General features: G+C 38.5%; 1 protein-coding gene and 1 pseudogene across 1 annotated transcript in view; both read left to right on the plus strand.

Moving 5' to 3' along the window:
* LOC100952468 overlaps nt 1-1,737 on the plus strand; it is a 4,521-nt pseudogene extending 2,784 nt beyond the window's left edge.
* The window catches only part of MAGT1 (magnesium transporter 1), a 93,681-nt gene extending 81,061 nt beyond the window's left edge, over nt 1-12,620 (plus strand). The window contains exons 8-10 of the mRNA XM_003800454.3: nt 3,735-3,809; nt 8,374-8,464; nt 10,598-12,620. Of these exons, the coding sequence (XP_003800502.2) occupies nt 3,735-3,809; nt 8,374-8,464; nt 10,598-10,613 (182 nt within the window). The 3' untranslated portion in view covers nt 10,614-12,620. The remainder of the gene's footprint in view (nt 1-3,734; nt 3,810-8,373; nt 8,465-10,597) is intronic.
* Nucleotides 12,621-13,478: the final 858 nt, after the last annotated feature.

The raw sequence follows: 13,478 nt of genomic DNA on the forward strand, positions 1-13,478 counted from the left end.
CTTGCTTGAGCCCAGGAGTTGGAGGTTGCTGTGAGCTGTGATGCCACAGCACTGTACCCAGGGTGACAGCTTGTGGCTCTGTCTCAAAAAAAAAAAAAAAAAAAAGGAGAATAGTATATGTAACATTAAAGAAAAAAGCCAAAGTATACGGACTATGATACAAAGGCACACAGTCCCCAGAACAAGTGTTTTTTTTTTTTTCTTTGTGAGACAGAGTCTCACTGTGTCACCCTTAGTAGAGTGCTGTATCACAGCTCACAGCAACTTCAAACTCTTGGGCTTAAGTGATTGTCTTGCCTCAGCCTCCCTAGTAGCTGGGTTCCAACCCCCCAGCCCAGTGTATGTGGCCAGCACCCTACCCACCAAGCTACAGGTGCCACCCCCTAGAACAAGTGTTAAATATTATCAGAGAGTATCCAATAACCAAAACCTATAGAAATGATCAGTCTTTGCATGAACGTAGTTACAAAGAACCTCAGGGCTGGGCGTCCATAGCTCAGTGGTTAAGGTGCCAGCCACATGTTCTAGGGCTGGTGGGTTTGAGCCTGGCTCTGGCCTTCTAAACCAAAAAAAAAAAAAAGAAGAAAAAAAAAAAAAAAAAATAGCCAGGTGTTGTGGTAGTTGCCTATAGTCCCAGCTACTGGGGAGTCTGAGGCTAGAGAATATCTTTAGCTCAAGAGTTTTTGGTTGCTGTGAGATATGATACTCTACCAAGGGTGACAAAGTAAGACTCTGTCTCAATTAAAAAAAAAAAAAAAGAATCTCAGTAAGAAAAAACTGCAGGAGAAGAGAGTTGGCTGAACAACTAAAAATACAAGAGGTTGTTGAAAAGAGGGTGTAAGATGGTGATGAAAGGATGAATAGTGGCTGGGTACCTATAGCTCAAATGCCTAAGGTGCCAGCCACATACACCAGAGCTGGCAGGTTCAAATCCAGCTTGGACCTGCCAAACAACAATGACAACTACAGCCAAAAAATGGCTGAGCATTGTGGCAAACACCTGTAGTCCTAGCTACTTGGGAGGCTGAGGCAAGAAATTGCTTAAACCCAGGAATTGAGGTTGCTGTGAGATATGATGCTACAGCACTCTACCCAGGGCGACAGCTTGAACCTTTGTCTCAAAAAAAGAAAAGAAAAGAAAGGATTAATAGTCAAAAATTACAGAGCCAATTATAAATTCAGGCCTCATCTAAACACCTATTTTTTGCTTTCTGCTTAATTATAACCTCACGTGGTAGCATACAATGTGCATATGTGTGTGCATAATTAGAGAATTTTTTACTGCTATTAGTATTCACTAAGCTGCAGAGTAAACCTCTTTTCTATTAAAACATACTCAGTTTGGTTTAAAATTCAATTTGCTTTTTTGGCCAGATGCAGGGGCTTACTCCTATCATCAATCTTAGCCCTCTTGCAGGCCAAAGCAGAGGATCCCTTGAGTTCAGGAGTTGCAGACCAGCCTAAGTAAGAGCAAGAGCCACTCTCTACTAAAAATAGAAAAATTAGCTGAGCTGTAGTGGATGCCTGTAGTCCCAGCTACTCAAGAGGCTGAGGCAGGAGGATCACTGGAACCCAAGAGCCTGAGGTTGTTATAAGCTAGGCTTTGCAATTATGTAGCTACATGTGACACAGGTAGGAATTTTCTTTTTTATTAAAATAGGATAAAATTAGGCAGCTCAGTAGTAATTTGTGCTTTTAAAGTTACTTTTTGGCTTAGTGCCTATACCCAACGGCTAGAGGACCGGCCACATACAATGGGGCTGGCAGGTTTAAACCCAGCCAGGGCCTGCCAAACAACAATGACAACTACAACAACAACAACAACAAAATAGCCAGTCGTTGTGGCAGGCGCCTATAGTCCCAGCTACTTGGGAGGCCGAGGCAAGAGAATCACTTAAGACCAGGAGTTTGAGGTTGTTGCACACTCTACTGAGGGCGACAAAGTGAGACTGTCTGAAAAAAAAAAAAGTTGGGTGACGCCTATGGCTCAGTGAGTAGCCCGCCAGCCTATAAGGGTGGTGGGTTCAAACCCAGCCCCTGCCAAACCACAACAACAACAAAAAATAGCTGGGCATTGTGGCAGGCGCCTGTAGTCCCAGCCACTCAGGAGGCTGAGTCAAGAGCCACAGCACTCTACCAAAGGCAACGAAGTAAGACTCTGTCTCTCTAAAAAAAAAAAAAAAGTTGTTGAAATCCTGTTTTAAAAATATATATTTTTGCAACAGTCTCACTCTCTTGCCCCAGGCTAGAATGCCATGGTGTCAGCCTAGCTCACAGCAACCTCAAACTCCTGGGATCAAGCTAACCTCCTGCCTAAGCCTCCTAGAGTGCTAGGATTACAAACATGAGCCACCATGCCTGGCCCCTGGTAAAATTTTGTTATTTTCAAAAACAAAAGTCAGTCTCTCTAGAATGGTACATAGTTCAAGGGAGTGAAATATTATTCAAAATGGTTACTTGATATTTTAAATGTGTATGGGGTCAGGGTAATTCCTGAATATCCAGTATAATTTTTCTTTGAACAGAATATCTGTTGCCCAGGCTAGAGTACAGTGAGGGTGATCCTAGCTCACTATAGCCTCCAACTTCTGAACTCATGTGATCTTTCTACCTCATTCTCCAGAGTAGCTGGGACTACAAGCACTTGCCACCTCATACATCTAACTTTTAAATTATTTTTTATTTTTACAGACATGGTCTTGCTATGTTGCCTAGCCTGGTCTTAAGCTCCAGGCTTCAAGTGTTAAAGGGCTGGGATTACAGGCATAAGCCACCGTTCCCTGCCTCAAAGTACAATTTCAGGAAAACTCACATTTTGTCTGTAAGTTATAGTGGGGCATTTTCTTAAAATATCGGTTTTTGTTTGTACAAGTTAAGTAACCTTCTAACCTTAATTTTTAAATTATATCTTCATAGTAAATAATTATGCTGTGTAGATACAAGATTTCTTTTTTTTGCAGTTTTTGGCCTGGGTTGGGTTTGAACCCACCACCTCCGGCATATGGGGGCCAGCGTCTTACTCCTTTGAGCCACAGACACTGCCCCAAGATTTCTTATTTTAGTTACTATTTTATAATTGAATGGAAGATGTTCTTGTTGTTGAGACAGAGCCTCAAGCTGTCGCCCTGGATAGAATGCCATGGCAGCACAGCTCACAGCAACCTCCAACTCTTGGGCTTAAGCAATTCTCTTGCCTCAGCCTCCCAAGTAGCTGGGACTACAGGTGCCTACCACAATGCCTGGCTATTTTTTGGTTGTAGTTGTCATTGTTGTTTGGTAGGCCTGGGCTGGATTCGAACCCGCCAGCTCTGATGTATGTGGCTGGTGCCTTAGCCATTTGAGCTACAGATTTGTGTGTTCATTTTTTTTTTTTTTGAGACAGAGCCTCAAGCTATCCCCCTGGGTAGAGTGCCATGGCATCACAGCTCACAGCAACCTCCAACTCCTGGGCTCAAGCGAGTCTCCTGCCTCAGCCTCCCAAGTAGCTGGGACCACAGGCACCCGCCACAGCGCCAGGCTATTCTTTGGTTGCAGCCGTCATTGTTGTTTTTTTGGCGGGCCTGGGCTGGATTCGAACTTGCCACCTTAGGTGTATGTGGCTGGTGCCTTAGCCACTTGAGCCACAAGCGCCGAGCCTATGTGTTCATTTTTATTTTCTTCATGAGAAACTAGGAATAATAAGGTAGTATGTCTTTTGTGTTTGTGTGAATTCCTCCTTAACTAATTTTTCTAAGATGGCGGAGTTACCTTAGGAATGGTACTTTTATGTGAAGCAGCTACTTCTGACATGGATATTGGAAAACGAAAGAGTAAGTTATGTCATATGCCAAAATATTACCATTCTGCCTTAAATATAGAAAAACGAATGATCCCTTAGTCATGTTTCCCCTTAGTTATAGACTAAGTGTGTTATTTTACCACTTTACTGTTATAAAAGCAATGTATGTACATTATAGAAAATGTGGAAAAAATAAAAGTGTGAAACATTTGAGGGAATATTGACCCCTTATTCTACCACTAAAAAAACGAATAATTTCATAATATATTTCCTTCCATTTGTAACAACATTTTTTTTTTTTGAGACGGAGACTCAAGCTATCCCCCTGGGTAGAGTGCTGTAGCATCATAGCTCACAGCAACCTCCAACTCCTAGGTTCAAGTGAGTCTCCTGCCTCCACCTCCCCAGTAGCTGGGACCACAGGCACCCACCACAACGCCCAGCTATTTTTTGGTTGCAACCATCATTGCTGTTTGGCAGGCCTGGGCTGGATTCGAACCTGCCACCTTAGGTGTATGTGGCTGGCGCCTTAGCCACTTGAGCCACAGGCTCCAAGCCACAACATTTTTTATTTATTTTTTGAGACAGCTTGACTGTGTTGCCCTTGGTAGAGTGCTGTGGTGTCACAGCTCACAGCAACTTCAAACTCTTGGGCTTAAGTGATTCTCTTCCCTCAGCCTCCCAAGTAGCTGGGACTACAGGTGCCCACCACAATGCCTGGCTATTTTTTGGTTGTAGTTGTCATTGTTGTTTGGCAGACTCGGGCTGGATTCCAACCTGCCAGCTCCAGTGTATGTGGCTCGCACCCTAGCCACTGAGCTGCAGGCGCTGAGCCTAAAACTAATTTTTGTTTTTTTAGACAGAGCCTCAAGCTGTCACCCTGGGTAGAGTGCTGTGGCATCACAACTGACAGCAACCTCAAATTCCTGGGTTCAAGCGATTCTCCTGCCTCCACCTCCCAAGTAGCTGGGACTACAGGTGCCCGGCACAACACCCAGCTATTTTTTGGTTGCAGTCATCATTATTGTTTGGCGAGCCCAGGCTGGATTCGAACCCACCAGCTCAGGTGTATGTGGCTGGCACCTTAGCCACTTGAGCCGCAGGCGCCGAGCCAAAACTAAAAATTTTTAAAATGAAGATGATTCAAATATGATAGGTAAATAATTTTTAAGTATATATATAAGATTTTGAATGTTTATAATACCTTTTTAACTAGATTTAAGAAATATTTTTCTATATATTTTTAAATGTATATCCTATATTCTAATTTAACCATTCTGATTTTGTTAAATATTTAGGTTTGTTCTTTCATCATAATAAACACTTCTTCGCTGACTATGATGATATGCTAAGCTTCATCATCTTCTTGTATTATTTCCTTACAGTAGCTTCCTAGAAGTAGAATAACTGTATGGTCCTATGTCTGCATATTTTCAGTTCTCCTGATGTTTTAAATTAATCATCTCCATGGTGCCTGTGGCTCAGTGAGTAGGGCACCAGTCCCATATACCGAGGCTGGCCCCAGCCAAACTGCAACAAAAAATAGCTGGGCATTGTGGCGGGTGCCTGTAGTCCCAGCTACTCAGGAGGCTGAGGCAAGAGAATCACCTGAGCCTGGGAGTTGGAGGATGCTGTGAGCTGTCACAGCACGGCACTCTACCAAGGGCGACAAAGTGAGACTCTGTCTCAAAAAAAATAATGTATTAATCATCCCAAATTCTTTCCACAAAATTTATAATTTAGATTCCTACTAGTAGTATTTAAGAATGCATGTTCCTGGCTCAGCACCTGTGGCTCAAGTGGCTAAGGTGCCAGCCACATACACCTGAGCTGGCAGGTTTGAATCCAGCCTGGGACCGCCAAACAATAATGGCAGCTGCAACCAAAAAATAGCCAGGCGTTGTGTAGGTGCCTATAATCCCACCTACTTGGGAGGCGGAGGCAGGAAAATTGCTTGAACCCAGGAGTTAGAGGTTACTGTGAGCTGAGATGCCATGGCACTCTATCCAGGGTGACAGCTTGAGGCTCTGTCTCAAAAAAAAAAAAAAAATGCATGTTCCACTGTAACTTTATCAGCATTAGATAATCTCATATATATATATATTTTATATATTATAAAATCTCATATATATATATATAAAAACACACGTGTGTGTGTGTGTGTGTGTGTGTGTGTGTGTATACCTGCTAATCAGATAAGGGAGAAATAGATTATTTTTTTGTATTTCTTTTATTATTATAAGGTTGGATATTTTTCTAAATGGTTATTAGTCACTTGTGTTCGTATTTTCCCTTCCATCTTTTTTTGTCTTTTGTCATTAACTTAGAGTCTGAATTCTTCTCTTATTGGTTAGCACAGACTTTCTTTCTTTTTTTTTGAGACCAAGTCTCACTTTATCATCTTTGGTAGAGTACCGTGGTATCATACCTCACAGCAACCTCAAACTCTTGGGCTCAGGTGATTGATTTTCTGAGTAGCTGGGACTACAGGTGCCCACCACACCACCTGGTTATTTTTAGAGACAGAGTCTCACTCTTGTTCAGGCTGGTCTCGAATCTGTGAGCTCAGGCAGTCCACCAGCCTCAGCCTCCCAGAGTGCTAGGATTACAGGCATGAACCTCCGTGCCCTGCCGGTTAGCACAGACATTTTATAAGTTGAAGTTTTCCTTTTATATTTAAAGTTTTCAATGTCATCAAAATTAACCCACCTGAATGAAATGTAATATTTACTTTATCTTCTAGAAAAATGATGAAGATACTGGACTTCGATTTAGAAAAATATTTATTTTGCCAAATTAAAATGAAACTTTGCATATTAGAAGAAAAGAACTAGTATATACATCTATTTATCCAGCCAGTATACATCTTATCACTGCCTGACTTTTTAAAAGTTTACCATTTATGTATTCATTATTGGGAAAAGGCCATATAAGTACACTGCTGGCATGAATTGTAAAACATTTTTGTGACATATATTAAAATAGTCACAATTTTAACTATGGCTAAACCCAATGAAATGATAAAAAAGTGATAATAATAATAAACATTTTTTTAGCATGTACCAGGAACTGCACTAAGCACTTTGAGATAATGTGGGAAAAGTAGTATCCAAATATATACAGGGTGATGCTGTATATACATATATGTATATGTTTTCTTAGAGAAAAAAACCACTAATTTTCTATACGTTTTTCTAACATCTACATTTTAGGCCCTAATCATATCATATGGAAATTAGAAACGAAAAAAAAAAAAGGAATTGTTCCCTAAGTATAATAAAACTAAAATTTGTTTTTAATATTGGTCACTAAGTATATTTCCTTAGAACTTCCATTGCTGTAATACACATGCTTTCCGTTATCCCCATCTCTGGTTTTTTTGTATTACTTGTTTGTTTTGAGCAGGGTCTTATTGTGGAGTTCAGTGTCACGATCACAGCTCACTGCAGTCTCACTGCAGCCTCAAACTCCTAGACTCAAGCAGTTCATGGGCTCAAGCAGCTCAATCATGCCCACCGTTCATTTTTTCATGAATCTCCCTCTGTTGCTCTGGCTAGTGTACAAGGGCATGATTATAGTTCACTACGGCCTCAAAGTGCTGAGCTCAAGCATGCTCTTGCCTCCACCTCCTAAGCAGCTGGGACTATATGTCTGTCTATGCCACCACACCCAGCTAAGGTTTTTCTATTTTGGAGAGGAGGTCTCACTCTTGCTCAGGCTGGTCTCAAACTTCTGAGCTCAAGTAATACTCCTGCCTGAGCCTCACAGAGTACTCGTATTACAGGTGTGAGCTACCACACCTAGCTCCAGCTAACTTTTTTTTTTTTACTTTTTAGAGATCCAGGGTCTCACTATGTTGCTGTGGCTGATCTGGAACTCCTATACTTAAGCCATCCTCCTGACTTGGCCCCCAAAGTATTGCAGGCATGAGCCACCATGTCTAGCCCTTGTTTTGGTATTTCTTAGCCAGTATTAGTTCACAGACACAAAGACATTCAAGTTAATGGGAATCCATACTTGAACATTGTGTGGTCAGTATATGTAGTTGAGATCAGTAATTGCTATTGTAATCCAGAGCATGTGAAGTTAGTGGAGACAGATTTTTTTCCCCTCACTATTTGAATGAGGAAACCATGTTGAATGAGTTCTTCATATAAGGCTGTACAGTTACCTGTGCATGAAGTACTTTCAAGTGAGGCTATTACAATAATGTTATTAGATATCTAAGTCATTGTTTATCAATAATAAGGCCACTATTAAAGGTCTAAAAGTTTAATAAATGAGTGATTTTCTTGGAAGACATTGTTTCTAACACCAAATTTTTGAGTATGATGACTTTAAAGGAATTCATTATTTCATACAATTTAATTGCATTGCATAAATAGGTAAATGAAGTCACGCTATTGTAGTAGAGCAAATTAAAGAGGAAGAAAAAATTCCTGAAGATTAAAAAATGGGAATGAGAATTGTTGGAAAGTTGAGATCAGTAATTTGTAGCCCTTCCTTTTCACTCTGGAAGGGTAGACTAAGATTTATACCCTGGTTATTTTTTATATCCAGCATGCTCATTTTACTCTCCTTTTGTTTTTCTATAGTAATGTGTGTGGCTGGTATTGGACTCGTCATACTATTCTTCAGTTGGATGCTCTCTATTTTCAGATCTAAATATCATGGATACCCATACAGGTATGATTCTTATTTATATAGCAATTACCTATGCTTGTAATAATTAGAGTTGATGTTGCTTTATAATATTTTCTTATTCTTTGCTTTGATTCAAAATTATTCTACCTTCTAAAGGAAAGAGATAGGATTTAATTTAGATATGTTGTATATAAAATTAAGATAATAATGGTGTAATGGGTCATATTAGTATGTGATTTCTCAGGGATGTGTATCAAGTTTATTCTGTCATCAGCTAATTTAATCTAGAAATCTATAACATAATGATAGAATATTTTATACCGTATCTATTTGTATAGTTCCTTATCTGTATACCACCTCTTGAGGAAAAAATATATTTTTTAATCTTCTTAAAAGCGCCTCACCTCTACTTTTAAAGGCTGTTTAGATGGTATAAACAGCACATCTGATTAGAATCCAGTTTGTAGACAGTGTAAGGAATGTTTAAGAAAGTGTCAGCTTAAAAAGAATAAAAAACATTGAGTTATAATTTTTTTTTTTTTTAAAAAGGTCTCAGCTTAAAATGTTCATAAGGCACCCTAAGGCTGCCAGGCACAGTGGCTCACACCTATAATCCTAGCACTCTGGGAGGCTAAGTTAGGTGGATTGCTTTAGCTCAGGAGTCAAAACCAGCCTGAACAAGAGTGAGACCCATTTCTACTAAAAGTGGAAAATTAGCCAGGCTTTGTGGCAGGTGCCTATAATCCCAGCTATGCAGGAGGCTAAGGCAAGAGGATCACTTGAGCCCAAAAGACTGAGGTTGCAGTTTCTGTGGACTGTGACACCATGGCACTCTACCCAAGGTGACAGAGTAGGACTCTGTCCCCCAAAATAAAAAAGAACCCTAAGGCTTAGGGAAGGAAATTGTTATCTTGGTTATAGGTTCTTTTATTCTGTTAATAGCCAAGAGAATTGTACCTACATAGTGGTGGATGTTCTAAGTTAGTTTTATTATCTAAGTATCAATTGCTATAATCCCTTTTGTTTTTTCCTGAGACAGTCTTGCTTTGTCACTCCAGGTGAATGCAGTGGTGTCATCATAGTTCAGTGCAACCTCAAATTTCTGGGCTTAAACTTTCTTCTTGCCTCAGCCTCCTGAATAACTGGGACTATACAGGCATGCACCACCACTACTGGCTAAATTTTTTATGTTTTTGGTAGAGAAGGGAACTTGCTCTTGCTCAGGCTGGTTTTGAACTCATGAACTCAAGCAATTCTCTCACCTTAGCCTCCCAGAAGTACTAGGATTACAGGTATAAGCCACCATTCCCAACCTAATTTCTATTTTTTTTTTTTTTTTGAGACAGAATCTCACTCGGTAACCCTGGGTAGAGTATCATGGTATCAGCATGGCTCACATTAACCTCAAACTCTTGGGCTCAAGTGATCCTCTTGCCTCAGCCTCCTGTGTAGCTGGTACTGTAGGCATATGCCATCACACCCAGCTAGTTTTTTTCTATTTTTAGTAGAGATGGGGTCTCACTGTCGCTCAGGCTGGTCTGGAACGCCAGAGTTTAAGTGATCCACCCACCTCAGCCTCCCACAGTGCTAAGATTACAGGCATGAGTCACCACATGCGGCTACTAATTCCTATTTTTAATATAACATTGTCCTGTCATATAAAGGATTATAAACACTGACAATAATATGTATCAACTGATATTTTTGAGATGTAAATTCATCCTTCATGTTGTTTTTAACACAAGATTTTAGTAGATTATTTTGAACAACTTCCTACTCCATTCATTAAATTGTGGCATTTCTTGACTTACAAGCTTCCAACTTTATAATATACTTTTATTCTTCTATATATGAGTGTTTTATAATAATTTCTCTTTTATAGAATACTAACTTGTATGCAATGGAAATTTTGCTGGGACTTCTGTTAATGATTTCATTACGAGGATTGATTTATTGATTAATTAGCATCTCTATTTAGGATATATTTTAACTTTGGGTTATATCTGTATCATAAGACCATCTGATCTCTCAGTGTTTCTCACTTTTTATTATTGATACTCAAAGATTATCATACATACTCTTTGATCTGTTAAAATCAAGATACTATATATGTATTAACAATAAAGCCCACTCTTCATTTAAAGACTAATATATTGCTGTATGTTTTTGTTTCAGCTTTCTGATGAGTTAAAAAAGATCCCGTTGTATTTGAAAAGAAGAATACAACTTCTGTAATTTGTATTACCTCTTTTTTTAAGTGATTTAAATAGTTAATAATTTAACCAAAGAAGATATCTAGTGCCTTAACAAGCAATTTCCTGTAAAAATTATGAAGTATTTGGAAATGATTGCCTTTTTAACTTTCTCTTCCCAGTGAACTTTATGGAACATTTAATTTAGTAGAAATAAGTACATTATTAAAATTTTAAAACTACTACTTTTTGAAATTAGAACAAAGCTCAAAAGTGCTTTAGTTAACTTTTAGTCATCTGATTTTATATCATATTATCCAAAGATGGGGAAAGAAAATCCTGACCAGGTGTTGCCACATATGTCTATTATAGATAATTGCATCAGGAATCTATTCTTTAGCTTTTCTATCTTTCCATGGATGTGTATACTTTACACATCTTTCATTTTAGGTAGATAAATTATATGTATTATATGGTCTTCTGAAAACACCACCATTCTTCAGTGTACACATCTAACCTTTAAAAACACCATCTTCCTTCTCTCCTCCTGCATTGTTTTTCCTACTGAAATAGGGCTATTTGTGCTTATTTATAGTTGTAGATGTTAAAAAATATTCTAAATATAGGATTACTATTTCTGTATGAGTGTGGTAGTAACTACCTTGTATTTGAAAATATTTCAGATTCATTTCACCTCCTCAGTTTTATTTAAGGTGACCCATTTCTAATAAAGATATAGCTTAATGCTAAAATCAGTGTAACTTATAAGTGATCAAAAATGTTTCTGTAAATTAGAGATTGTCACTCATTTCATTTGTACTTAAGAGAAAAATAGGCTCAGTTGTGTGTTAGGAAAATACTCCCTTGGAATGGAAAAAGATAATCATGAAATATTGCTTTGCTGCCTACATATAGAAATTGCGTTTCTTTAAAGCTGTTCTTTCTGTTGTTGCTGCTGTTATTTTAGCCTTTATTATATTCCTTTAAGTGGAGATAAAAAGTAAAAATTTGAAGTTTTGTTTGAGTTTTGTCTTTTTCAATGGAAATAACCATATGTGCTAACCAAATTTCTTTGAAAATGTTTTCATGGTATCATTACATCTAACTGTAACCTTCCCTATAGCTATAGAGAATAACCTAAAATGCCACTATTATGGAATTATGAGAATTGTAATTCTGAAAAAGTAATTTTAAATCAATCTTAGAAGCATTACATTAAAGCCGGGCATGGTGGCTCATGCCTATGGCACTCTACCAAGGGTGGCCAAGGGAGACCCTGTCTCAAAAAAAACAAAAAGAAAGAAAGTGACTGCCTTTAGATGATTGCCATCTAATAATCCTCCCATGTGGTTTAGAAATCTTAGTATAATAGAGGCTTACAAAAGAAGATATGAATATAATTGCCTCAGAAGAAATGTTTTATTTGGGTTTTTCATATTACATTTGGTGGGTGGGGGAATATAGTTCACCCTTTACTATTTAATGGAGCCACTTTTTTGTAATTAATCCCCTGTACGTTGTTTGATTCTGTATTCCTTATCTGCTGTTCTGTACTTGTCTCAGGTCAAATAAAATTATGCTGTGATTCTTATGAGACTTGTATGAAGATGCCCTGATTTGTGGATCGACCAGGGGAATACTACTGCCATGTAATCTTTCTAGCTCCAGATAGTTTGTCATAAGCATTAATAAAATGACAGTTTCTTGTATTTGTCTCCTTTTAAGAGCATATTCTTCTTCTATAAGGTGAAATGTACTGTTTTGGCTAAATCTCTGGAAAGCAGATATACTCCACTGAATTAGTGTTATTTCTGTGGAAATTTTGAAATCAGCTTTTATCTGAAGTGCCTTAAGTAAGAGTATTAATTTACTTTTCTAATAATGGTTTAAATATTATTTCTATGCGTTTTTAAGATCTATTCAAAATGACAGATTATAGTGGCAAAGATAACCAAATGTTTGGCTATTTGTGTTGTGACCATATCAATAAACTTTTACAATCTAAATTACGAGGTTTTGATTACTGTCTAAAGAGGGGTGAATTTAAAACAATAAACTAGGCTCAGCACCCGTAGCTCAAGCAGCTAAGGCACCAGCCACATACACCAGAGCTGGCCAGTTCAAATCCAGCCTGGGCTTGCCAAACAATGACAACTACAACCCAAAAATAGCCATACATTGTGGCAGGTGCCTGTAGTCCCAGCTACTTGGGAGACTGAGGCAAGAGAATCACTTAAACCCAGGAGTTGGAGGTTGCTATGAGCTGTGGTGCCCCAGCACTCTACCCAGGGCGATAGCTTGAGGCTCTGTCTCAAAAATAAGTAAATAGATAAAATAAAAATAAAACAATAAACTAGGTTAGGCACAGTAACTCACACCTATAATCCCAGCATTTTAGGAGGCCGAGGTGGGAAGATTGCTTGAGCTCAGGAATTTTTTTTTTATTTTTTGTTAAATCATAGCTGTGTACATTAATACTATCATGGGGTACAGTGTATTATTTCTGTATACAATTTGAAATACTTTCATCCATCTGGTTAACATAGCCTTCATGTCATTTTCTTAATTATTGTGTTAAGACATTTATATTCTACATTTAGAAAGATTTACATGTACCCTTATAGGATAAACCATAGGCGTGAGCCTAGGAATTTGAGACCCACCTGAACAACATAACAAGATCCCACCTTTACAATTTTTTTTTAATTAATCAGGTATTGTGGCATGCTCCTGTAGTCCCACCTACTTGGGACAATGAGAGAGGAAAATTGGTTGAGCCCAGGGATTTGAGGTTACAGTAAGCTGTGATCATACCACTGCACTCCAGCCTGACAGAGCAAGACCCTGTATTTTTTTTTTTTTTT

The sequence above is a fragment of the Otolemur garnettii genome, unplaced genomic scaffold, assembly GCF_000181295.1.
Source record: "Otolemur garnettii isolate 467f Iridium unplaced genomic scaffold, OtoGar3 scaffold00175, whole genome shotgun sequence".
Classification (NCBI taxonomy): Eukaryota; Metazoa; Chordata; class Mammalia; order Primates; family Galagidae; genus Otolemur; species Otolemur garnettii.